Source organism: Tamandua tetradactyla, chromosome 2, assembly GCF_023851605.1.
Source record: "Tamandua tetradactyla isolate mTamTet1 chromosome 2, mTamTet1.pri, whole genome shotgun sequence".
NCBI classification, from domain to species: Eukaryota; Metazoa; Chordata; class Mammalia; order Pilosa; family Myrmecophagidae; genus Tamandua; species Tamandua tetradactyla.
This window is the reverse complement of record NC_135328.1, coordinates 209,380,546-209,406,094: the sequence shown is the minus strand read 5'-3', so window position 1 is coordinate 209,406,094 and position 25,549 is coordinate 209,380,546. Positions and strand designations below refer to the sequence as shown.

General features: G+C 46.2%; 2 protein-coding genes across 22 annotated transcripts in view; one reads left to right on the top strand and one right to left on the bottom strand.

Moving 5' to 3' along the window:
• The window catches only part of SPATA21 (spermatogenesis associated 21), a 68,109-nt gene extending 55,658 nt beyond the window's left edge, over positions 1-12,451 (bottom strand). For 3 of the 18 annotated variants that reach the window (XM_077151145.1, XM_077151128.1, XM_077151144.1), the window contains exons 1-5: positions 7,559-7,786; positions 7,002-7,157; positions 5,692-5,929; positions 4,024-4,175; positions 2,931-3,150 (exon numbers count right to left, since the gene is read on the bottom strand). In XM_077151145.1, the coding sequence (XP_077007260.1) occupies positions 2,931-3,150; positions 4,024-4,175; positions 5,692-5,820 (501 nt within the window). In that variant the 5' untranslated portion in view covers positions 5,821-5,929; positions 7,002-7,157; positions 7,559-7,786. Of the gene's footprint in view, positions 1-2,930; positions 3,151-4,023; positions 4,176-5,507; positions 5,617-5,691; positions 5,930-7,001; positions 7,158-7,548; positions 7,813-12,258 lie in introns of those variants that run through there. The other 15 variants (XM_077151134.1, XM_077151132.1, XM_077151131.1 and 12 more) reach the window with 15 other exon arrangements.
• Positions 12,029-24,512, top strand: NECAP2 (NECAP endocytosis associated 2). Of its 4 annotated transcripts, none has more exons than XM_077151149.1 (8): positions 12,029-12,186; positions 14,335-14,435; positions 16,739-16,843; positions 16,932-17,013; positions 17,970-18,078; positions 20,015-20,204; positions 23,438-23,522; positions 24,287-24,512. In XM_077151149.1, exons 1-8 carry the CDS (start codon positions 12,095-12,097, stop codon positions 24,333-24,335), a joined length of 813 nt encoding a protein of 270 aa, XP_077007264.1. In that variant the 5' UTR covers positions 12,029-12,094; the 3' UTR covers positions 24,336-24,512. The 4 variants fall into 4 exon arrangements, with proteins under 4 accessions (XP_077007264.1, XP_077007263.1, XP_077007266.1 ...); XM_077151148.1 differs by having other exon boundaries at positions 23,435-23,522; XM_077151151.1 differs by having other exon boundaries at positions 12,030-12,186; positions 20,015-20,192.
• The last annotated feature ends 1,037 nt before the right edge of the window (positions 24,513-25,549 follow it).

Here is a 25,549-nt window from a genome sequence, read left to right as displayed (position 1 = left end):
TTGCAGAAAAAAGTGGAAATACATGCAACTAAGTGATGACATTGTGAATTACTGATTATGTATGTTGTTTTATTTTGTTTCTTTATTTTTTAAGTAATAAGTAAATTTTTTCTAAGTGGAAATATTTATCTTCCCCTCTGGGGAATTCCTGATATTCTCGCAAGCATTGGGGACAATCAATTTAATTGGCCAAACCCTCGACCTTGGGGCTTGCCCTTATGAAACTTATTTCTGCAAAGGAGAAGCTAAGCCTACTTATAATTATGTCTAAGAGTCACCCTAGAGAACTTCTTCTGTTGCTCAGATGTGGCCTCTCTAAACCAACTTTGCAGGTAAACTCTCCACCCTCCCCTCTACATGCAACCTGACTCTCAGGGGTGTAAATCCCCTGGTAACATGGGACAGGACTCCCAGGATGAGCCAGGACCCAGCATCATGGGATTGAGAAAGGCTTCTTGACCAAAAGCGAGAAGAGAGAAATGAGACAAAATAAAGTTTCAGTAGCTGAGAAATTTCAAATAGAGTTGAGAGGTCATTCTGGAGATTATTCTCATGCATTATACAGATATACCTTTTTAGTTCTTAGTATATTAGAATAGCTTAAAGGAAATACCTGGAACTGTTGAACTATAATCCAGTAGCCTTGATTCTTGAAAATTATTGTATATTTATAGCTTTCATGATATGGCTGTGGGATTGTGAAAACTTTGTGACTGATATTCCCTTTATCCAATGTATGGAGCGATGAGTAAGAAAATAAATAAATAAATAAATAATGGGGGGATAATAGTTATGGGATATTTTGGGTGTTCTTTTTAATTTTTATTCTTATTTTTATTTTTTTGAAATAATGAAAATATTCAAAAATTGGTTGTGGGGATGGAGGTACAACTGCAGGATGATACTGCAAACCACCGATCGTACACTTTGGATAATTATATGGTATGTGAATATACATCAGTAAAATTGCATTAAAAAAGAACAATAACCTTTCATGACACTCTTTAAAAAGGTTATTTTTTACACTAACTGATACAGAGATTTGTTATAAAGCTACTATAATCAAGGTAATGTGGTATTAGAATAAGGGTAAATAGATAATAGAACAAAAAAGAGTTCAGAAATAGACCCACAACATATGGCCAGTTGATTTTCAACAAAGGAGCAAATTCAGTGAAGAAAAGATAGTCTCCAGTGCATGCGGCTGGAATAATTGGACAGCCAGATGCAAAGAAAATGTTCCTTGATCCATACCTTACACCATATGCAAAAATTAGCTCAAGATGGATCACAAGCCTAAAACCTAAACTAAAACCTAAAATTACAAAAATTTCTAGGAGAAAGTCTTCATGCTTTTGGATTAGGCAAAGATCTCAAAGATTTAACACCAAAAGCATGAGCCATAAAAAAAAACTGATAAAATGGACTCATCAAAATTAAGAACTTTTGTTCTGGGAGAAAACATTCACAAATCGCACACGTGTAAAGGACTTACATTCAGAATACATAGGAACTCTCAAAATGACAGTAAGAAAGCAGCCCTTTTTGTGTGTGTGTGCAAAGGCAGAAAGTGAAAAGACAACCTATGGAATGTGAGAAATATTTGTAAAGCATATCTCTGATAAAGGTCTAGTAGCCACATATATAAAGAACTCTCAACAATTGAACGATAAAAAAACAACCCAATGTAAAAATGGGCAAAGAACTTGAGAAGCCACTTCTCCAAAGATCTATCAATTGTCCAACAAGCATATGAAAAGATGCTTAACAATTAGCCACCAGGAAAATGCAAATCAAATCCACAATGAACTATACAACACAAACAGTGAGTCCTATTGTAAACAATGGACTATAGTTAATTGTACAAATTATAAAAACATTCTTGCAAATTACCAAAAGTACCATGCTAACAAAGGTGTTAATATTAGGATGTTATATAGGAACTCTGTATTTTATGCATGAGTTGTGGTATATCCATACAATGGAATACTATTCAGCAAAAAAAAGAATAAAGTATTACAAAATAACATGAATGGGCTGTGCGACAGGGCTCAGTGGCAGAGTTCTTGCCTGGTATGCTGGAGACTGGGGTTTGATTCCCAGTGCCTGCTCATGCAAAATAATAATGACGATAATAATAATAACAACATGAATGAGTCTGAAAATAATCATTCTGAGAAAAAAAAAGAACAATACTCTATGACTCCAATTACGTAAAATTCTAGAACCGCAAACAAATCTACAGAATAGAAAGCCCATCAGTGGTTGGTTGCCTGGGGTTGTGGGTTGGGCTGGAAGGAGGAATTGTCAAGGGACACGAGGAAGCCTTTGGGAGGTGAGGAATATGTTCCTTTTCTTGACCGTGGCGATGCTTTCATGGGTGTACACATACGGCAAATCATCAAATTATACACTTTAAATGTGAGCAATTGTATGCCAGTTATACCTCTTTCAAAAAGATAAATCTCAAAATAAAACTGGACAAAAAGGCATAATAAACAGATTTGGAAAAGGCAAAATACTCTAAGCACTTCTTGCAAGGTCCCACCGTACCCAGAAGCTAACAGCTTGGAGGAAATCATAGCATAAAGAATCCCATTTTAGCTTTGTTAAATCCAACACAATCCAGTTTTATTTGTACACTGAGCTCTGTGCTTTCCCTGCCCCACCCCTTCTCATTGACACTGTGGGGCCCCTTTGGAAACATGCCCCAAATGCTCGCTGTGCACAAGCAAGGCTGGTGCAGTCTCCCAGAATATCCCAGTGACCCCCACAGACTGGGTGCTGAGTGTGTCCAGGACAGAGAGGGGGGCAAACGCAGATGCACAGGAAGGCGGCGGGCGAGGGGTGGGGTGGGTAGAGAGGGCCCCTGGCCTCCCCGGTGGGTCAGTCATTGCACACCTTCCTGCCTGGGTCTCCACAGGGCTTACCTGGCAGCTCTCAGGGAGCTGACCCGCTGTGGACCCTGGGTTTGTCGTGGTCCCTGGGTTTGTCGTGGTCCCTGAGTTTGTCGGGGTCCCTGGGTCCTGCTGGTCCTCAGGGCCTGGGTTTGGGCACGGCAACCCCAGCTCACTCCCTGGCTCGGCCTGTTCCTGGCCTGTTGGCAGCTCCCAGGACCCTTCCTGGGAGTCCCAAGATGATTGCTTCTTCCTGGGGAGATCAGACAAAGGGAACCGTGGCCCAGACCCTGTTTTATAGTCTTATACATCCTCGTAGCTTGCCTGGGAACCAACCAACACCGACACCAGTTCCCTACATCGCAGACACTGTGGTGTCAAGGCTTAGGGGAGGCGGAATTTAAATTTTTTTAGTATAATTTATTGTTTTCCAGGAAAAAAAAGGGAAATCAGAAAGCACTGGGCTTCAGAGAGATTGAGAGACTTGTGATTAACGTCATAAAGCTAAAGGGCTTGAATCTGTGTCCATCTGATTCCACATTAATATTTTAGAGTGTTTCCTCCAGGCTTCTAAATACATTTCATCATCATCAAACTAAATTGATGTTTGCTGGGTAGCCTTTATGATTCCTATTCTCCAAGTCTTTCATTTTCTGTCTTCCTCAATTTTCTCCTTTTAGAAAGAATATTCTCATTGCAGAAAAGTTTTTAAATACATAGAATATTTAGAATTATAACAATACCATGCAAATCTTTGTGTGTTTCTGCAACTCTCAGACTCTTTTTTTGTTCATTCTAATAGTAATTCAGTGAACAAATACTGACGGCGTGTCCACTACGTGCCAGGCACGGTGTTTGGCCTGAGGGATTTCCAGGCCGTGCAAGACCCGGAAATGCCCCGTGAAGAAATGCACAAAAGGTTATAGTCTAGTGCAAGGACTCAGATAAGTAGCACAAATAATTGTCTAGGGTGATCTGTGCCCTGAGAGAGAAGTTCAGGGTGCTACAGCTGGGGCTTGGTGGGTGAGGCAGTCGGGGAGATCTCTCTTCGCTCTTGTTCCCCCTGCCCAGACGGGGCTCTGGGCGGCTTTTCCTGGGCCTGCCCTCTCGGGGCCCCCCAGCTCACCCTGGTCCTGCCTGAAGCCTCTGCTCCTCAGTGCTGAGCTCCTCAGTTCCCGCCTCTGCTGCTTCTTGGCATCCGGGCCCCTCCACTGGCCCTTCCGGGGCTGACGCCGGCTGTGTCCCATCTCCCATTTCTGTAGCAGCTGAAAACTCGACCTGGAACAGAGACGCCTCTGTGCTGGCTCAAGGGTTGACCTGAGTACCCGGTCTGGAAGGAACCCCTCTCTCCCTAGGCATCCCTGCTGGCCTCAGGGTTGGGGAGAGCTTGCCCCTAACTGGGGCAGGTGTTGGAGAGAGGGGATGGGGAGCCCCAAGGCTGGGAAAGAGAGGCCGGGGTGGGGCCTGGCGGTCAGCACTGGCGGGCTCTGGCATGAACCTGGCGTTGGGGTCAGGTCTAACAGGGGCCCTCCACAATGTCAGGAGGTGGAACTGGGCTTCGACGTCACCAAATGACCTGGCTGAATTAACTGAAAACAACGTTATAATAACAGATTCTGATGCCAGCCCACAACAACAGGGCACCTACCGCGTGGCAGGGACTGTGCCAGGTGCCTTCTGATGAGCCCTCAGGACGACAAAATGAAACAAACGAGGCCCAGAGGGTGCAGTGACATGCCCAAGGCCACACAGCTGGTTACGTGCAGGACTGGGACCCCATGACCATGTTTATTAATGACCATGTTTATTCAATAAATGAATGTGCGAGTGAAAAGAGCCCTGAGTAATTTAGAGTCTTCCTCTAAGACTCCTGCCCTCCAGGCTTTCTCACTGTCCCCAGGGGAAGTCAAATTTATAACAGAGGCTATAGGGAGAAGGCAATGCTTATCCCAAGGGAACGGTGACTGTTTAGATGACATTGTTAGCCCTAGGGAAACTGGATGGGAAGGAGAAGCCTTCTCTGTGCTCTCCGGTTCATGTTTTACTTGGTGCTTTCTAAAGGAAACATATTTGATGGAAAAGTGGCTGAGAGGTGTGATGGAAGCTTGGGATGAGGGCTGGGGGCTGGAGGTGGAGTGGAGGGAAGCTTTGAGGATCTATCGGGGGGAAATAAAGCTTATGAGGGAAGCTGGAGGCCACAAAGGGGTCCTAGCAGAGCAAGTAGGCGATTCTTGTTTTGCTCATCCAGCACCTCTTCTGCTAAGAGAAGCTAGCATTTTTTTGTGTGAGAACTTTTCTTTCTACAATCAGCCCTGAGTGACTGAGCCCCACCTCTAGCTGTGCCAGGAGATTTAGGCTACTCTCCCTGCCATGGTGACTGGTTCATGGGAGAGAATGTGACAACCATCTGGGCCAATGATGCTGATACTTAAGACTTGTTTAAGTATTTGTAATTGTATTTAACAACTGCAAATGGGCTCTCATTCTGCGGGAGATGCTAAGGTGGGAGGATGTAAGAAGGGGAGATGTCAGCCTGGGTGGCCAGCAAAATCCCTGCCATCTTGCAGCCAATAGAGGGGAAGGCAGAGTCAAGAGATACTCATTTAGCACCTTGATCCAGCTACACCTGAAGTCCACCACTGGATTTGTCAGTTATGCTGGTGTAGTCTCATTCCTGCTTAGTCCGGTTTGAATTGGGTTATATGTCACCTGAAGCTGGAAGAGTCTGAAAATGGTAGAGGGGGAGGCCCAGGCAGGGGAGGGGAAAGGTGCTAGCTGGGAGGGAGGGTCCTACCTGGCTGACTCCTGATATGGTGGGCTCATCACCAGCCCTCTTGCTGGTGGTCCTCAGGCTGGGATTTGGCTGGGCCCCTGGAGCTTTGGTCCTACCCTCCGGGTACTCCTGGGCATTTCTGTCATCCATTGTGCCAAGGTCAATGAAGGCACCAAGTGAGGGGGCATGAGCTGATGGGTTGGGGCTCCCTCAGGGGAAATTCACGAACCCCATTGCCTAACCGTTTCTTCAGTGGAGCCTGTAACACAGAGAGCCTCGCTCAGGGGAAAAGACACTTTGGGCTCTGGGCACACAGCAAAACCAGAAAACTAACCACACACCATTACCCACCTATTCCCCTAATTCTCTCAAGCACCCTGAGGAAAAGGGGGCTCTGAGAAGCAAAGTGATCTGCTCAAAGTCCACAATCTACCAAATCACAGAATAGGACTTAAATTATAGCCTGTTGGATCCCCAAACCCAGCTTTACCATACAGCAGCATTTCATAAAGGATGTCTTTGAAATACTGGTTCCCCAAGGAAGTTCCACAAAGAAAAGGGTTCCAAAGCCAAATATGTTTGAGAAGTCCTAGCTTAAAGTTAAACAGACTTCTTTCCTGGAGGACTTCTCATATCTTTTAAAATATTAATGTGCTAAAAAAAAAAAAACTTATTGCTAAAAATAAAAAAACAAAAACTAGTGCGCATTTATTAAGAGAGACCAAGAATGTCACAGCTATGCTATAGATGAAAACTCCAAATTCTTAGATGGGGCTAAGGAACAGAAGTTGGGAACATCTGCCTCAGAGCCCCCAAGTCTCCAATGGCAATATGTAGTTCACCAAAGCATCCAAACCCTGCCCGAGTCTTCATATTCTCTCTTCTTCTGTCTGTCCCATTCAACTTCATATTTGGATGCACTACCACCCCTACTCAATTTTCTGAACTATTCTGAGCTGACTCCTGTAAGCCCTGACCCTAGACTGGGCACACAGCAAATGTGGGTAACGGTGTGTGGTTAGTTTTCTGGTTTTGCTGTGTGCCCAGATCCCAAAGTGCCTTTTCCCTGAGCGAGGCTCTGTGTTACAGGCTCCACTGAAGAAATGGTTAGGCAATGGGGGTCTCTGCTCATCTCCCACTTCTCTGCCTCTCCAAACCACATCCCCCATCCTTCAAGCTCCCTCTTCCCCAAGCTCTCCATCACCTCAGCCCTCTCTCCTGCCTCCCAATTCCTTTGATATCTCAACACCATTTCTATAGGTCCATTGTGGACCGCCTCTAGGGGGTGGTCGTTAACTAGCAGAAACCTAGAAAGGCATAACTCATCTCACCCAAGAAGACCTTGGAGATCTTGACGGTGCTTTTTTTCACTCTAAATCACGGCAGGGTATTCACCCAGCCAGCACCCATGGAGGAACCTTCTATTTGCTGGGTGCACTCGCAAACGTTATTCTCCTAACAACCCTTTGAGGTCAGTGGGTTTGGCCCTGTTTTAAAGATAATGAAACCGAGATTCAGAGTAACCCAATGTCTTTTCAATGCCGCATGGCTGGTCTGCAGAGGAAGTGAGATTCAAAGTCAGGCCTGTCCGTCTCCCTAGACTGCTTATTTCATGATGACATCTTGCCTCCAAAGAAGCTTAAGCATTTCATTCATTCACTTATACAATCAACAAATGTTTATCGGGCATGTGCCCATGGCAGATACAACGTCAGGCCTTGGGGATACACAGGGTGTTCTGCAGTGGCTCCCACAGTCTATTAGGAGCCCAGCGAAGGTGCGTGCCCCTTAACAGCTACTGACCCAAGTCCCTCTCTCCTCCGCTCCTCTCTAGGTCTTCCCTGCAATCAGATCTGTACCCCCAAGGGCAGACAAGACCTTAGCTCACCACACCACGCTACCACCCAGGCAGAGGTCCAGCCTCCCAAAGGCTCCAGGCTCTCACTCAGCACGGAGAAGTCAGGGCTGTGGCTAAATTCCTCTCTCTTCCCTTGGAGTTCCTTTCCTTTCCCCACCACTCTCCCATTCGGTCTCCGTAAGCATTCCCTGTCTCTGAGCCTTCCTGCCCCAGCGGTAGATGACCTTTCTAGGGAGAATCTTCCACCAGACCTCTCAAACACACCCTCTATTGTCCACTGTTCTCCACCTCAGAATCCTTAGGCCCCAATATTCCACAAGCTGAGGTTTTAAGGGGACAGAGACCCCAAGAGGATCCAGGTCTCCCCCCCCCCCCCCATCTGGAGCTTGCTTACTCTGAGAATCTGGACGAGAAGGGGAAATCCCTAACCCTAGCAGAGGGATCTGGAATCAGGGGGACAGAATGGGGGGTGACAAATTTGGATTATTTCCCCTTTCAGAACATTTGGTACCCTTTGTTAGTTTATGGAGATATAATTCACATACAACTCTTCCCTTTAAAGTATGCAATTCAATGGCTTTTAGAACAGCCACAGAATTGTGCAGACACCACCAGAATTTTAGAATGCCTTCATCACCCCCAAAGAAACCCCATATTCCTTAGCCATGACCTCCAGCCTCCCCATCCCACCTTCAGCCTCAGGCAACCACTTATCCACCTTCTGCCTCTATAAATTTGCTATTTTCATTGAATCATACAATATGTGGTCCTTGGTAACTGGCTTCTTTCACTTAGTGTAATGTTTTCAAGGCTCATCCATGTTGGAGCATGTATCAGTACTTCATTCCTTTTCATACCGATATACCATCTTTTGTTTGTCCATCCATCAGTTGATGGACATTTGGGTTGTTTCCACTTTTTGGCTATTACAAATAAAGCTGCTATGGAGATTCATATATAAGTTTTTTTGTGTGTGAACGAACATATGCTTTCATTTCCACTCTAGGAGTGAAACTTCTGGGTCGTATGATAACCCTATGTATAGTCTTTTGAGCAATTGTGAGGCTGTTTTCCAAAGTGGCTGCACCATTTTACAACCCCATCAGCAATGCAGAAGGGTTCCAATTTCTCCTCCTCATCGTCAACACTTGTTATTATCTGACTTTTTGATTCTAGTCATCCTAGAGGGTTTCCCTAGGCTCACCACTGCTCAGTGGCCTCCATTACACAATGAGGATTACAATCCTTGCCCTGCGTACCTCACAGGGGTTATTGTGTCAAGGTAACCTCTTCCAGAGAGCCCTCCCTGACTGTTCCCAGGTTTAGCGGTGTCCCTCTTCTCTTTGCTTCCACTTCCTCCTGTGGATTTGCTCCAACATAGAGCTTTCACTCTGTATTGCAATGAACTGTTTTCTTCTCTGAACTCCTCTGGTCTGCGAGCTCCATGAAGGCAGGGGCTGGGTTGGCCTCAGCTCTGTGGCCCCATCATCTGTTCCTGGCATTTGTAGGTGCTCAACACCTATTATTTTCAGAACTGAAAGTGTTCTGAATACACTGTAAGACCTGGCTACCTTCAAGCCTTGGCCGGGTATTGAGTGATGGTTCTCTTTGGGGTCCATGAAAGGGAAGATTTCTTACCTGTGGCAGATGCATGGTGAGCCCCCAAATAGACCTAGTGGCCTGCTTGGTTCCCAGAGTAGAAGTTAGAAGTGATGTAACTCAATGCTGACAGTTGACACTATCCCAAAGGTAGGCTCTTGAGAGTTAGTCCTAGATGTTCTCCCGGCTGGAATTTTTTCCGACTCAATAGGTACGTGTACTTTATTCCTGGGATACTCTATTTTCACCTCTACTTTTTACCACACACCAATGCCAGGAGTCAGTGTGAAAGAGAACATGGTGGCCTGCAGCAAATTGCCACTTGGCTTTGGAATGCAGCCAGGTAAACACACACACACACACACACACACACACACACACACACACACACATTCATTCAATTACTGAGCACTTCCTCTGTACCAACCCCTGTGCTGCTGAATATGGGCTTGATGGAGATGTCATCCACTCACCTCTGAGGGTTGTCTCCTGAGTCGTGTGCTGTGTGCTGTGTGTCTGTGTGACTGACTCAGTACGGCCGCTTACCCCCAGCCATCAGCTAAACAACATGGGGTTCCAAGGATGAAGGGGGCGTGGTCCTGCCTTCAAGAAGCTCACAGTCTAGTGAGAGAGATGTGCTGTTTGAAAGGAAGCATGCCCCCTAAGAAAAGCCAAGTTTTAATATAAATCGCATTTCAGAAAGGTAGAATAATCTCTATTCAATACTGTATGGTTGAAACTGTAATGAGATCATCTCCCTGGATGATGTGATTTAGTCAAGAATGGTTGTTAAACTGGATTAGGGGACAACATGTCTCCACCCATTTGGGTGTGTCTTGATTGGTTTATTGGAGTCCTATAAAAGAGGAAATATTTTGGAGAATGAGAGACTCAGAGATTCAGAGAGAGCAGAGAATGCTGCAGCACCACGAAGCAGAGAGTCCATAAGCCAGCAACCTTTGCAGATGAAGAAGGAAAACGCCTCCCGGGGAGCTTCATGAAACAGGAAGCCAGGAGAGAAAGCTAGCAGATGATGCCATATTTGCCATGTGCCCTTCCAGCTGAGAAAGAAGCCCTGACTGTGTTTGCCATGCGCTGTCTCACTTGAGAGAGAGACCTTGAGTGTCGTTGGCCTTCTTTTTTCTTTCGTTTTTTTTTTTTTACATGGGCAGGCACTGGGAAACAAACCCGGGTCCTCTGGTGCGTCATTGGCCTTCTTGAACCAAGGGGTCTTTCCCTGGATGCGTTTGATTGGACATTTTTATAGACTTGTTTTAATTGGGACATTTTCTCAGCCTTAAAATTATAAACTAGCAACTCTTAAATTCTCCTTGTTAAAAGCCATTCCATTTCTGGTATATTGCATTCCAGCAGCTAGCAAACTAGAACAAGAGAGGACATAGAAACAGAGTGATGAGAATGTGGAGGGGATAAGAGTGCCAGCATAAGTGTGCCCCCCCCCCCCCCCTCTGCCCTCTCAGTATTTCGCTTCCTCCACCCTCTAAAGAGAATTCTGCCTTTGCCAGTCCAGGGCCTTAGGAAAATGACAGACAGGACAGTGGGTAGAGTCAGTCATTACCCCAACAAAATACATGCTCTAAATCTTGATCACATTCCCATGGGTGTGAACCCATTTGTACATGAGGCCTCATGGAGATGGTATTAATAAAATGAGGCCAAACTGAATCAGGGTGGGTCTTATTCCGTAGGCCTGGAGTTCTTATAAAGAGGGGAAATTCAGATGCAGTCAGTCAGTAGAAACCAGAAACTGGAAAAAGCCAGAGACATACAAGTGAGATGTCAGAGAAAGCCACAAGAGTAGAGAATGAAGGAGAAAGCTATGTGATGGAGGACTGCTGATGCCTTAATTTGAGACTTCTGGCTTCCCAATCATGACTCAGTAAGTTTTTGTCACTCAAGCCAGCCCACTGTGGAGTGTATGTCACAGTATCTCTGGCAGACTAAGGCAAGGATCAAAGAACTAAGAAGAGGAATGATCATTTTGGGGGGTCATTTCTCAATTTCTTCCTTGTTTTGGAGAATCAGGAAAATGAGCACAGTTGAAATAAGACGTTTAATCAATTCACACAAAGAAAAAATAAGGAAAGAGGTTAAATCAACCCAGATAAAGAACTTATATAGAGTCTGTGAAAAAGAGAGGGAAAGGGCAGGCTCAGGAACGGGGTTGATGCGCGGGGTCAGGAGAGAGTTTGCCATCCCAAGTCATAGATTTGGGGTCAGCTGTGCCTAATGAATATTCTGGAATGAATGAGAGAAGAGTAAGGAACGAGAGGGATTTGGAGAATTCACTGTGCTTAGACACTGTATCCCTTGTAACGTTCTGTGAGAAATCCAAGACTGGAATCCTTTCGAAGTTACTTATGTGGTTAAAGGTGACCTCTTTGAACGCAGCTCCTTGTTAAGCCTAGGTCACGTGGGCCTGGGCATATACGTTAGTTAGTACAGAGGAAGTCTGGAAGGCGGTGGGCGCATAGGGTAGGGGCATGCTGCAGAGCTCGGTGGGTTAGGTAAGGATTCCTCGAGGACGAGAAGCTTCAGTAGAGTCAGGAGAAGGGAGGACATTCGGGAAGAGGCAAAGGCTGGAAGAGAGACGCTACTGTGAGGTGTGTGTGGGTAGCTACAGCTTTGAATCACAGGCAACTGGGCCCCAGGCCTTAAGCGAGAAGGATGATCCACAAACAAGAGCCCGGATATCGGTGGGGTCTGAATTCACGACTTTCTCTGCAGCAGATGCGGATTTGCACGAAGAGGAAGCCTCGAGACGACGCTGGGGCGGGGTCCATCCGCCGCTTTTTTGAGCCACGGCCTCCACCAGAGGGCGCACAGGCGGCGAGGTGCTGAGGTCCGTGTTCCGCCGCTCTAGCCAGAACCGGGTCATAGAGTCGCGCCGCTTCCGGCCCCGCGGCAGGCAGGGAGCCGGAAGTCCGGCGGGCTCCGGGCGTCGAGATGGAGGAGAGCGAGTATGAGTCGGTTCTCTGTGTCAAGCCGGAGGTCCACGTCTACCGAATCCCGCCGCGGGCTACCAACCGTGGCTACAGGTGACCACCCGCCACTGCGCCGAGCTAACCTCGACTTAACTCCTTTCTCGCCACCTCGACACACCCACTCACTGATGGAAGTCTTGGACGGACCCGGCCAGTTTAGGGGCGAAGGGAGGGGAAATGGTGTGACTTCTTCCATGCGAGGCCAGAGCAGGGAGGGACACCCAGTCTTTTAGCCGTCTCAGTCCGATGCTTAGGGCTCCTAGCGGTGGAGAAGGCATCGAAGCCGGGTCTAGCCCTTGGAACCTCGGGGGGCCATCGAGTACCCGTCGGGTGTGGTGGTGTCACAGACCTTTATTTTTACGCGCTAACCGTTGGCCATGAAGGGATCCTTGAAACACGTTAAGGAAGGAGGGGCCCTGTCACAAGCGGATATCCTCAAGGGAAAGGGAGGAAGCCGAAAACCAGCCAGAGGACCGGTCTCTGGGAACTTTGCTGATGGCTGAAGTCCAGAGACTCCCTCCCTGTCCAACTCCCTTATCGCGAATCTCATACCTGATAGGAATTGGAAAGAAATGCAGGCTTCTCTAGTGAATTGTTCATTTGAGATGCATAAATGTACCTATGCTTGTAAATGTATAGAGTATTTCTGGGAAGGGAATACAGGAAAGTGCCTGGCAGGATTGGAACAGGGTTGGAAGGAGACTTCCTTGCATTGTATACCCTTTCGTACCTTTTGCACTTTATTACCAGTATGTATTATCTATCAAAACCAAACAGAAAATATAAAAACCCAAAAGATACACCTGATACAGCTCCTCTGGCCTATGGCTATTTTGTGCCTCTGGGTGGTGGTGAGGAATGTGCTGATATTTGGGGGTTGGCTCTTAAAAGCAGAATTTGTCCAAGTTATTGGTATGTACAGGATTGGCCTGCAACACGAGAGTGAGGGTGTGTCCACATTTCTGGCCTTTGTTATTTTCCAATTGTATTTCCATGGACTTATGGTTTTTCTAGTGAACAAACATTTATGGAACACCTGATACGTTCATGACATAACTTTAAAATAGTGTGATGGAAACAATAGTAACAACAAGAAAAGGACATTTATTTTCTATCTATCTTGGAGATAATGGTGACTCTCTTAATATCAAACCAGACATGGGCCGCCAAACCAGCAATGGTCATCCACCTCCAGGCCCTGTTGGGTTGGCAGTAGGATTGGTATCGGTTCCCCGGAGAGCAAGGTGTCAGGCGGGGCTAGTTTGGGATAGAGGAAACTGCTGGCCTCTGCACTTCAGCCTCACAGCTCTGCTCAGCCTAAATCTAAACGCTTTTGCCCCAGGAAGAGGAACTGAAATTGAGTCAGCTGAATAGTGAATTGAGAGTTTGCATCTGTGTATCCCTCAGACCACATGTGTAGGAATTTCCAAGAAAACCCTCTTGGAAAAAAACAAATGTGGGTGCGTGGGGATTCTCTTTTTAGAACTAAAATGTGAAGTTGCTGCTTTGAAAGCGAAAAGAAGCAATTGTTCTAAGTCCCTGGGTTTCTTTTTCCTGTGATGCCTTGAGAATATCTCTTTTGAACACCAGTTGGCTTTTCTCATGTGTACTGTTGCTCTCCTTTTCTCTTTCTACTAGTAACCGGTCCGCAGTGTACTTTTCCTCCAAGAGATCTCAGTGGTCCCTGATAGCCCGACCTGCAGCCTGGGTGTGTCTTAGAACAGTAATTCTGCAGAAAGGAAACTAGAAGTCTGCTTCTGAGAAAAGGTCTCTATGCCTAGAAGAGGGGTTAGCAAATTACAACCCACTGTTTTTTATGGCTCATATGCTAAGAATGGTTTTTACATTGTTAAGTAGTTGAAAACAATTTAAAAGAAGAATATTTCATGACACTTGAAAATTACATGAGATTCAAATTTCATTGTCCATGAAGTTTTATTGAAATACCCATGCTCTATAGAAAATATTGGGTTAAACTGCTTAAAGCCTCAACACATTCACGTACGGTCTGTGCCTGCTTTTGCTCTTCAACAGCCAGTTGCATAGTTGCAACAGAGACCATAAGGCCTGCAAAACTGAAAATACTTACTATCCGGGTCTTTAAAAAACATTTGCCAGCCTCTGGTCTAGAGCAGGTAGCCCACATGCCCTTCCCGTTTTCACTGTGGGCATTGGTGCCAGCTCTGGTTTTTGTCCCCTTAGGGCTGCGGAGTGGCAGCTGGACCAGCCATCATGGAGTGGTCGGCTGAGGATCACTGCAAAAGGGCAGATGGCCTACATCAAGCTGGAGGACAGAACTTCAGGTAAAGGCAAGGAGGCCTTTGTGGGGCTGAATGCCTCAGTGCTTAGTTTATAAAGGAAGAGGCATCTTGGGGCTGGCCAAGGCCACTCAGTACCCATGGGAACCTATCCTAGAAATTAGAGACCCCAATGTACCTTTAAGCTGACTCCATTCACCTACTTAGTTGTAGAAGCCACTGTCTCCTGGTGTTAAAGGGAGTATTTCCTTTCGAGAAGCACCTGTTTCTTTTGGAGGTGCTTAGGAAAAAACTGATTTTGGAGACCAAGGAAAAGGGACCTGCGAATTGGTCCAGAGTAGGAAGCCCTAGAGTTTGCTTTGAAGATATACTGGGTAAAAACACAACAGCCCTCTGCTGCTGGCTCTGTTTCTTACTCAGGGATTCTGTTTATCAACCGAATGGTAACTCCCTAGAGCTGACCACACCCATTAACTGAAGAAGATGGAAACTACCCTACTCAGCTCTTTCTGTGGTGAGAGTAAAAGCAAAGCTGGGCAGTGTTGGGGTCAGCTGGCAGATGTCACCTTTGTGGAAATCTCGCTTGTCCTGTGTCACCACTGCTTCTGGATAAGCTGTGGAGAGCAGCACAGCTGGAAGCAAGGCCCAGCTAGAAGCTCAGAGTGGACTGGGCACAGGGCCTGCTCCAGTAGGTCCCACGATACTTGGTCATTTTTAATGTGTAAAGGTTTCCTCTTTGTGGGGCAAAAGAATGTGCAAAAATTTAAAGGCAGAATTGGCTGCCTGTACAAAATTATGCCTCTTCTGTTTGGGCTGTGGAATCTTGGATAAGTCACATGATCTCTAGAGCCTTGGCCTCCTTTTTGTTGAAATGGGGATGACAGTCTATATTTCACAAGGTTGTTGGAAATCTTAAGTGAAAAGATGTTTATCAAATATTTTATGAACTTCAAGGTGACTGAAAATATTGATTTGTTCTCCTGGAACATGGGGTTGGCAGGGTGAGTATTGGCTGCAGAGGATTTTGAGGAGAAATCTACTGTAGTTGGGACAGATTTCTGGCTGTGAAAATTGTCAGAACATCCCAGGTGGTGTCACAAGACAGACAACCCCTATCCTCTGGGGTCCTTAGAAACTGTGGCTAATAAACTTCCTAGTGTAACACTACTTCTCATGGCTGAGCCTTCTGAATGCTCTTAGCTTGAGGCATGTTCATCTCATCCAATGGAATAACAAGTATATAACTTTAGACCACGGTTTCTCAGTCTTAGTACTACTGACGTTTGAGGCCAGAAGAGTCTTTGTGGTGAGAGGTTGTCAAATGCAGGATATTTAGCAGCATCCCTGACCTCTCCCCACTAGCTGCCAGTAGTTGTGGCAATCAGAAACATCACCAGACATTTCCAGATGTCCCTTAAGGGTGAGAGGGAGTAAAATCACTCCTGGTTGAGAATAGCTTCTTTAGGCTGAAGGCAGCCAGGTAAGTCCTGAGTCCTGGATACCAAACTAAGGGTAGAGAAATTGATAAGAGTCTGTAATTTTAGGGCTGTCAATTTAGATTCAGTTCAGTCTTAGTTACAGTCTCCTCTGAACCACAGGACTTGGAAGAAAAAAAAATATTTGGTTAAATACTTAAAGCACCAATAGGAATCAATGCATTTTACAGTGATCCTAGTCAACAGCTCACAGGACGCGTGTGTTGTGCTGCACCATGGAAGCAGTAGTTCATAAAGGGGTACATTTCATAAGAGCTCCCTTTAAACCACTAATTCTTTTGCCTTGTTTCTGAGATTGGATGAAACCAGCCTGCTTCAGATTTTTCTATAGGTACAGAAGCTTCCTTCTTCTGTGCTCACCCACATCTCTTACAGCCCTGGCTCAGATGCTAAGCCTTTTCTGAAGGTGTGCTTCACCTAAGCCATGGCTCACCTGCTCCAGAGCCCTCAGAATTCTGGTAGGTAATGTGAATGGGTGAGGCAGATGGAATGAGTTGCCAGCAGCTCCCGCCTGTCATTCTCATATGGGAAATGAAGCCCAGGATTGCTAGAGCTTCTGATTTTAGAAGCCCCAAATCTGGATTATTTTGCATGTTATCTGATTTTGAAATGTGTGGCAATTAAACAAAAAATTGAAACTATGAGCTGGATTTGACCTCTAGGCCAACTCTGACTTAAGCCTTTCCTCACTTGTGTTACCTGTGTCTTGCCTTCAGCAAGAATAGATTTGATTTGAATTTCTGATGATCTTCCTTAGCTTACCAGGCCGCCTCACAGGACCCAAGGCTGACTTCAGTATATGATAGGTGGGTTGGGAGGGGGCTCAAAACTTACACCAACATGTGCTTTCAGGGGAGCTCTTTGCTCAGGCACCAGTGGATCAGTTTCCTGGCACTGCTGTGGAAAGTGTGACAGATTCCAGCAGATATTTTGTTGTCCGCATCGAAGACGGAAACGGTATGTGTAGGCCTTGGTGCTTCCTCCTCATGAGAAAGTATTTTCCTCTGCCTCTGGGATGTGGGTTTGATCATGTGTTGTCCCCTAGGGCGACGTGCATTTATTGGAGTTGGCTTCATGGACCGAGGCGATGCCTTTGACTTCAATGTTGCATTGCAGGACCATTTTAAGTGAGTGGTCCCCTTGGGACATGTGCTCATGTCTCTGCCCTTCTTTTTCAGGATGGAATGATTTCCCAAGTTAGGAAACCTAAGGTGGTTCTTTGTAATTTGTCAGCCATCAGGGTCCCAGGAAAACTCAGGAGTTCTTTAGGGCAGGCCTCTCTACTCTCCACTACCACTCCTCATCTCTGCTTTCAAGTCATCTGCTTTTCTCTAGCTCATCTCTGCCATCCCAGTCACCTGGCTATCAGGGACTCCTACCAGGTTCCTAAGCAGCTAGAGCCCTTGTCTCCTTTTAGCCTTCCTGGGCCCACATCTCCATGACATAAAAGTGGGAGTAAGATTCCCAGGCCACCCATCAGACATCTTGGTAGTCCTTTATGATATTAAATGACAGGGTACTCCACCTCTGGCTGCCAGCCCGTGGGGACACCCAGCCACTCATGTGAGCTCTTTGGCTCTTCCCTGCCCTGGGTGGCTGCTAGATGGGTACTTTATGAAGGCTGTGTTTTTCTCTCCTTCCTTGTCTCACCATCTACCTTATGAGTCTTTGCAGGGAATGCAAACCATATACCTTATGAGCCTTAGGGGGGAATGCACAGACCCTGTCTTATCAGTTCTCATGTCATACTGTGGAGGTGAGGGCCAGCTACTCAAATTTTCTGACAGTGAGCTAGAGCCCTCTACCAAAGTGATCTCACTGAATTCTCATAGCAGTCTTCAAGATAAACAGAGTTGCCGTCCCATTTTACTAATGAGCAATCTGAAGTGCTTACCACTACATAAGTATCTGAGCTAGGATTTGAGTTCAGGCCTAACTTCCAAGTCTGCGCTCTTTCTGTCACCCAGTACTACCTCGATAAGTCTCATCCTAGGCTGTTGGTAGGTACCAGATGAGTGTGTGGGTGAGTGCAGGTCAACTGGTCTCTTCCTTCTTTACCTTTCTCTTCCTTTTCTCTCCTCAGATGGGTAAAACAGCAGTGTGAATTTGCAAAACAAGCCCAGAACCCAGACCAAGGCCCCAAATTGGATCTGGGCTTCAAGGAGGGCCAGACCATCAAAATCAACATTGCGGTGAGTCCTACCCTCTCTTGGCCATGGTCATATGATCCTTGTGGCTACCAAAAGTAGACCAGCCCAGAGACTTCACTCCTTTCACACAGTTTGGTTCCATTGATTCAGCAGTTGTTTATTGAGCAGCTGCCTTGTACCAGGTACTGGACCAAGGGTGAACAAGAAGCCTCTGCTTGTTCAGAGTTGAGCTGAGTCAGACAAGTAAACATGTGATTACAGCATGACTGGAAAGGGTCTAGGATCAAGAGATGTCATGGGTGCTGCTGGCTCCTAGAGGAGGGGCACACAGCCCAGAGTAGGGAGTTTCTGGAAGAAGTGACCTGAAAGTGGGTAAAGAGGGTCAAAGGCTGATTTAGGTGGAGGGAACAGCATGTGCGAAGGCCCAGAGTTGTGAAGGAGCATCATTTTCCACTAGAACTGGCGATTCATCCTGGCTGTTAGAGTTGGTCAGGAGGGAGTCAGTGTGCTCACGCCAAGCTGTGCTAGGCCTCGTACCTTGGGTGAGAAATATTTGGGGTGGCTCCAGGCAGGAAATCCTCAACGCAGGTGCTGGGTAGCTGGCCAGTGAGCCTTTGATTAGGGTGGTCATGGCCAGAACAGCTCCTGCTGCTGGTGTTCATCAGGCCCCTGTGTCTCTATTCTGAGCTGCCCTTCAACTGGCTTTCCCCCTTTTGGCTCTTCTTTGCCCCTTGCTTAGTGCATCCAGTCCCTTTGGTGACAGAAAAGGTTGGGGTGGGCTAGGTTGCCATGACTTGTAAAGGTGGAATGAGAAGATTGAGAGGGTTGTGATTTGGGGGTATCAGGGACAAATGGATTTGTTTTCTGAAGAAACTTTGTAACCCTAAACTAATGTTCTCCTCCTTATTTACTATGTCTTTCTCTTCTTTTCTGCTTCATGCTGGTGATGATTTGGGACCTTTGAAGTTGGCCAGCTGGCCCTTAAGAGAAAATACAGGTCAAATCCAGTGGACTGGTTGGGATGTGATTCTTTTGCTTGGAGGAAACTAACATTTATGAACATCAGCTGTATGTCAGGTAGTGTTTTTAGGCACTTTCTCACATGAATTAAATATCCTCCCCTTTTAGAACTGAGGACATTGAAACTCAGAGAGGTTAAGGAACTTGCTCAGGGCCATAGAACTAGAAATAACTGGCACAGCTGGATTGACGCGCATAGATCGTTTGACTTCATGGCTGTGGTCTTGCCATTTGATTAAGCATCTGCTTTCCTTACAAGTGAGCAACCACGTCATCTTCATCGCTGTAGTTGACTTTGGATTCTGGCTTAGTTGCTTGGGTTTTATTTTTTTTAACGTTTTATTGAAGGTGTAATATGCCTACAAATATTTTAAAACAGAATTTGCCCACGCAAAAGGGCACCCAGATCAAAAGCAGAAAGCGTTTTAACAGGTGATGGACATTTGGATGGTTTCCAGTATGGGGTTGTTACAAATAGTGCTGCTGTGAGTGTTCAGATTCATCTCCTTTACACTTGTGTGTGCATTTTTGTTGGATGTCTACGAGTGGAATTGCGGGGTCATAAGTTCAAATATTCAGCTTTTATAGGTTCTTTCAAACAGTTTTCCAAAGCAGTTTTCCCAGTTTATGCTCCTACCAGTAGTGTTGTATTCCTGTCAATCCTTGGTGTTTTTCACTTGAGCCATTCTGCTGGTATGTATTGTTGTTGTTTTCATTGAATTTCCCTGATGATGAATGAAGTTGGGTGCTCGGTTTTAAAACTGCAATACTTGTGATAGTTTTAGAATTGTGATGCACTGAATGTAGCTCTTAACAATTAGGGTGCCAAGTGGCTCTTGAACCCCTCTTGGTTAGACAGACATTGCAGCCTGGAAGTCACATTGACCCTCTGCTCCTGGGTTTCTGAGAGCAGCTAGCACTCCAGCAGAACTGATTGGCATTCCTTTCTTCTCTTTAGAACATGAAGAGGAAGGAAGGAGCAGCTGGGACTCCCCGAGCCCGACCTGCCAGCACAGGAGGACTGAGCCTACTTCCTCCACCCCCGGGGGGGAAAGCGTCTACCCTGATCCCTCCCCCTGGGGAGCAGTTATCTGTGGGGGGCTCCCTCACCCAGCCAGCAGTTGCTCCCAGTTCAGGTCTGTGCTCAGGTAGAGACTATACTTTCAGCTAAATCAATACCTACAGGTTCCTCTTCCCCCCAGGCACCATGGCATCCCCTCCTTCACACACACTTATTCATCCTTTAGTATGATGTCAAACGCAGGAGGTAGTCACCACAGCTGTGATCTGCACACACTGCATAAGGGGCTCCTCTGCTCCCATAGGTCCTACCACTTACCCCTCCAGGGTGTCTGCCCTCACCTGTGAAATCATCAGTCTTAGGTTTCTGGTTTTCAGTGGCTGCTCATTTGGTACTTATTGAGTGAGTGGATGATGGAGACAGTCTCTGGTCACAGGGAGCTCATTTCTAGTGGGGTGGGGGGTAAGTTATGAGTACAAAGACCAAATGTATGGAGGGAGATTGATTTCTAGCTGAAGTGATCTGGGGAGACTTCTTGGAAGAGGTAGCACTGAGGTGTGCCTTTAAGAAAGGAGATTGGGGTAAGAATTGATTGGCAATCCCAGGAGAGAGGAAAGTGTGAATAGGCCTCAGACTTGTTAACACATGGTGTGTTTGGGGAGATGGATGCAGTCTAAGGTGCGCAAAAGTGGGTGTGGAGGGAGGGGTGCAAAGGTAGTTCAGTGGTAGAATTCTCACCTGCCATGCTGGAGACCCGGGTTCAATCCCTGGCCCATGTACTTGCCAAAAAACAAACAAACAAAAATTCAGCACATGGTGCTGCAGTAATAACATACTCCCGTGGAAGAAGAATGAAATGCAACCCTCACCATACAGCATACAAAAAAAAAAGTGAGTGGAGAGAAATAAAATTAGAAATGTGGTTTGGAGCAGGCTCCTCAGTAGAAGCCTAGTTGTCAGGGTACTGCAAAGGCAGCTCCCCCAACAGTTTGTGCTGGTGTTTGTCCTAGGATATAAGGAGAGTCTTTTGGAGACCCTGGGTTTCTAGAACTTAGTGCCTAGTGCCAGACTTTCACAGTGCTGGGTGCCAGCTGTTTCGCCTTACCTTCCCACCCTGTTGACCCAGCTTGATGCTTGTGGCCTTTCCAGGCTGATTGTCACTCATTTGTTTTTCCACATAGTTCTCCCCAGGAAGCCTTGCTTCCTTCCCGTTTCTCAGGAGTCCCCAACATTAGCTCCCCTATCTGGAGGTCAAACTTCAAATCTCAGCTCTGTGGGGACTATCCCAAGTCAGGAGAGTGGCAGGAGTAGCCATCGGGGAGCCCCCACCCTATCTGACATCAGGAATTATTCTTTAACCATTGTTCCTCAGAGTTGGGTCACAGCACCACCTGCCTTGGCACTGCTGCTGGGAGCGGGGGTGGAATCTGCATTCTTAATGTGTTCTCTCTGTTATTTGTAAACTCAGTAAGCTCTGTGCTCTTTAAGTCCTAGACCTGCCCTCAAAGCACACACAAAACACACACACAAACACACACAAACACACACACACACACACCCCTACCATGCATTTTTGACAGATACTATGGAGTGCCTGCTCTGAGCTAGGCAGAGTTTTAGGCACTGAGGATGCTGCACAAAGTCCCTGCCCTCAAGAGCTTAAGTTTTGATGAGCATAATAGGCAACTAGTTGGCATGTCTACAAACAAGGTTGGTTTACATAATAGAGTCCTGAGGAGCCAACATTTATTGAGCATTTACTGTATACTCCCAAACAAGATTGCCTGAGTTCAAATACTAGCTCACCAGCTGTGTGATCTTCAGAAAACTGCTCATTTCTCTGTACCTCAGTTTCCTCAACTATAGGATGGGGATAGTAATAATACCTGCAACATTGATTTCTTGTGAGAAACAAAGGAGCATATCCATGTGTAGCATATATAATAGTCCCTAGAACACTGTAAGTGCTCACTAAATGTTAGCTCTCAGTTTTTATTAATATTGACATTGTTATCACTGTGCCAGGCCTATGCTAAGCACTACGTGGTGAATCCTCAAGCCTATTATTAGCCCCATTTTAGAGATAAGGAAACTGAGACTTAGCAATCTGCACAGAATTACAGGGCTTATCCTGACCAGCCTTCTACCAGGGGCTATGATGAGGTCAAATGCGATAATGTACTTTAAGAATTGATAAGCTGCAAAACTTTTAAACTATTGAGGGCCCTACTTTTGTTTTTTCTGTTGTTACTTGTTTTAACTTTCTATATTGTGAAATATATATATATAATATAAACAAAAAAGCAATAAATTTCCAAGTACATTTTAACAAGTAGTTACAGAGTTATAGGACAGAATTCAAAGTTTGGTATGGGTTGCAGTTCTATTTTTCCTTTTAGCCACTCCATGACCCTGGAGACTAAAAGATATATCAATATAATGATTCAGTAGTCATACTCTTTTGTTAAATCCTGTCTTCTTTGTTATAACTCCTCCTTCTCCTTTGATCCTTCTCCCAATCTTGAGGGATATTTGGGTCATGCCTATTCTCACTTTTTCATATTGAAAAAAGGGTGTCAACAATATGGGATGGAGAATGGAACCAATTGATGTTCTAGGAGAGGCTGGCCCCTCTGGGTTTCAGGACTTACCTGGTGAAGGCTCCAATTTTATTTGGACTCCCTGCCCAGAGCAATTTGGAAATACCAAGTTAGTGGAAAGGTGGAGGGTGGCAGGCATAGGGCTTCAGAAAGAACAGTTGGCAGCACTGCGGGAGGTACCAGAAAAGCACAAAAGCAAGCATTGCAGCCCCATTATGCCCACCCACCTTGGTGAATAGATACATGTATCAGCTGTCCCAGAAGACCCTCCCCAACCTCTAAGGCAGTGTGGGTTCCCAGGGCTTGGCACCTGTCTGGCATATAATGTGCACTCAGCAGCACTGGTTGGTCCAAATGCTGACTTGTGGGCTTCACATGAAGATGATCTTGTGGTTTTGCTGGGCCTTTGCCATTTGAGAAGCCAGGGCATTGTAAATTGTAGACAGATCTCCAATGTAGGCAGTGAGAACAATTTTAGTCAGCTTCAGGTAGAAGTGATAGATGATATGTGACTTGGCCTCACTGCCTCGCCTTCCCTCCTTCTGGTATGTGGCCTTCTCCTTTTTCTCCAGGAACCCTTGAGGGCTCATGAGAGTTCAGCCAAAACGGGGCAGCTCACTGGCAATTTTGTGGCCCAAAAGTGCATCTCTCAGTCTTTTTCAGCCACCTGATGTGGGAGTCACTGACACAACTGAAAGAAGTCTCTGACTCCCCTGTTTCCTTCTCTTTTCCTGCTCCTTGGACCTGGGGACATCAGTAGGAGGTGCCACCATGTCCTGGCCACAGCCCAAACCTGCCACTACTGCTGCCACCGACATCTGGGGAGACTTTACCAAATCCACAGGGTGAGGAGGATCCCATTCTCTGCTTTCTGACTGGGGTCAGGGCTGTTTCTCTAACAACCTGGGGTGCTGCAAATGCCTTTCTTCTGATGTTTGAAGCAACATTTCCAGTTTGGACATTTGCAGGCAGACGGAGGGCACAAACAAAGAGGGTGTCCCCACTTTGGTTGCAGATTTTTCTCTGTGAAGGCTTTTACGGCTCCCCACTGCTAGATGGAGTCCTTTCAACCACTCACCAAGTGCTTCAGCTTTTCCCCAGCACCTCCCTCTTCTTGCCCCCACCCCCACCCCAGAAGTTAGGATCTAGGCTTGTTTTCATGAGACCTCAAGGGCAGGGTCTCTTGTCTTCTCTGGCTCCATAGAATTTCAGGCCTTCACTTGGGGTCAGGGTGAAAAGATGCTAAATTCCTGATGCACCATTGTTTGTTTATATGCTCTAGGACAGGGGTCAGCAAACTTTTTCTGTAAAGGACTAGGTAGCAGATATTATAGCCTCTGTGGGCCATTCGGTCTTGGTCACAGCTATTCATTTCTGCTGGTGTAGCATCCAGACAACATATGAATGGATGGGTGTGGCTGTGTACAAACAAAATTTTATTTACAAAAACAGAGTCCAAATTTGGTAGACTTTAGTTTGCTGATTCCTGCTTTAAAGCATTCACGGACTAAATTCATGGAGCTCTTTCTGCCTAGAGAAAAGCCAGTTTTTATCTGCTTTGTTTTTTCAAAGGCTGATCCCCCTCTCCTTCCCTGTCTTCCCTTTATAGGTCAACTTCCAGCCAGACTCAGCCAGGCACAGGCTGGGTCCAGTTCTGATCTGAGCACTACTGTCTTCCTCATACGACTGCTGGGAAGGAGCTGCCTCATCTGGGCCAAAGGAAGAAGGACGATGTGCAGTCCCTGGCTGGCCTATGTGTTTGGAGCATAACTTTTCTTGCCTGCCTCTCTTAATAGACTGGGAATGTTTGCAGTAAATTGGCACCTTGACTGTCACACTGGTTAGTCCCTGGGGTTCAAGAATGCAACAGGAATACAGGAAAAGAGAAGCTCCAGGAGCCTCATCCCTGTTCTCTCCTTTCGACTTGAGAGAGACTCTGAGACTTCTTCCACCCACACGATCTGTATGAAACACAGGCCCTCCCTAGAAAGGGTTGAGTTTGCTGCCTGGATTCAGATCAGCCCTTCTCAGGGTTTACATGTGTTACGTGATCACTGTTTGGAAGGGGTACTTTCTGCACTCCCACTGGCTATAGCCGCTTAAGTCAAGGTGCCTTCCAGAGGAGGGATTCTTTCCTGAGGTCTAGCTGCTTGACAGCTTGAATAGATAATCAGGAGGGAAGTTGGAAGTATTAAGCAGCTTTTAAATTTCTTTTTAATGTTTGCTTTGCTAATGTGCTGATCTGCACTAACTCTTTGTATCTGCAAAAGGGACTGTTCCTGCTTTGTGTCCTAGCAGAGCCTCTGAAGGCATTCCTACCTGCCAGCTGCAGGGGCTGCCCTGAGCCTCAGGAAGCAGTGTTTATCTCTGCCGGATTGCCTGGTTTTCACGTCTTCCAAGCCAGATGGGCAGTGCAAAGACGAGGCAGGCGCTAGAAGCCAGATGGACCAGTGTTTCGTCAGGAGAGGAAACTGTTCTCATGGAGGGGTGCAATCTGCCTTCTGGTCCACTGGTGCTCTCTGGCGCGCGCTCAGCCCAGTTCCTGGCTAATTTGGGTCTGCCTCGTCTGCAGACAACTTAACTTTCTTTTCCCCTTTGGGGACTGTGAATGACAGAAGGAGCTAGGGGTGAACTGGAAATCTGGGGTTGCCTGGGTTACTGGTTTATAGGAAAGAATTTTATATGAGCACACATCTGAAATTCTTTTTACTGACTCATTTTACCTCTCAGTTGAAAGATGTATTTTCTGAAAGGTCAAGAAAGACCATGAAACTGGAAAAGAAAAGAAAAGAAAAAGAAGTGTTGGCCTTTTTGTGGGACCAGATTTCTAAGATAAAAAGAAAATAAATATTTTTACTTCTTTCAGTATATG

Coding starts and splice junctions, on each gene's coding strand:
- NECAP2 (XM_077151148.1), top strand. CDS start 12,095: ATGGAGGAGAGCGAGTATGAGTCGGTTCTCTGTGTCAAGCCGGAGGTC. Junction 12,187..14,334: donor GCTACCAACCGTGGCTACAG/GTGACCACCCGC, acceptor TTGTCCCCTTAG/GGCTGCGGAGTGGCAGCTGG. Junction 17,014..17,969: donor GCATTGCAGGACCATTTTAA/GTGAGTGGTCCC, acceptor TTCTCTCCTCAG/ATGGGTAAAACAGCAGTGTG.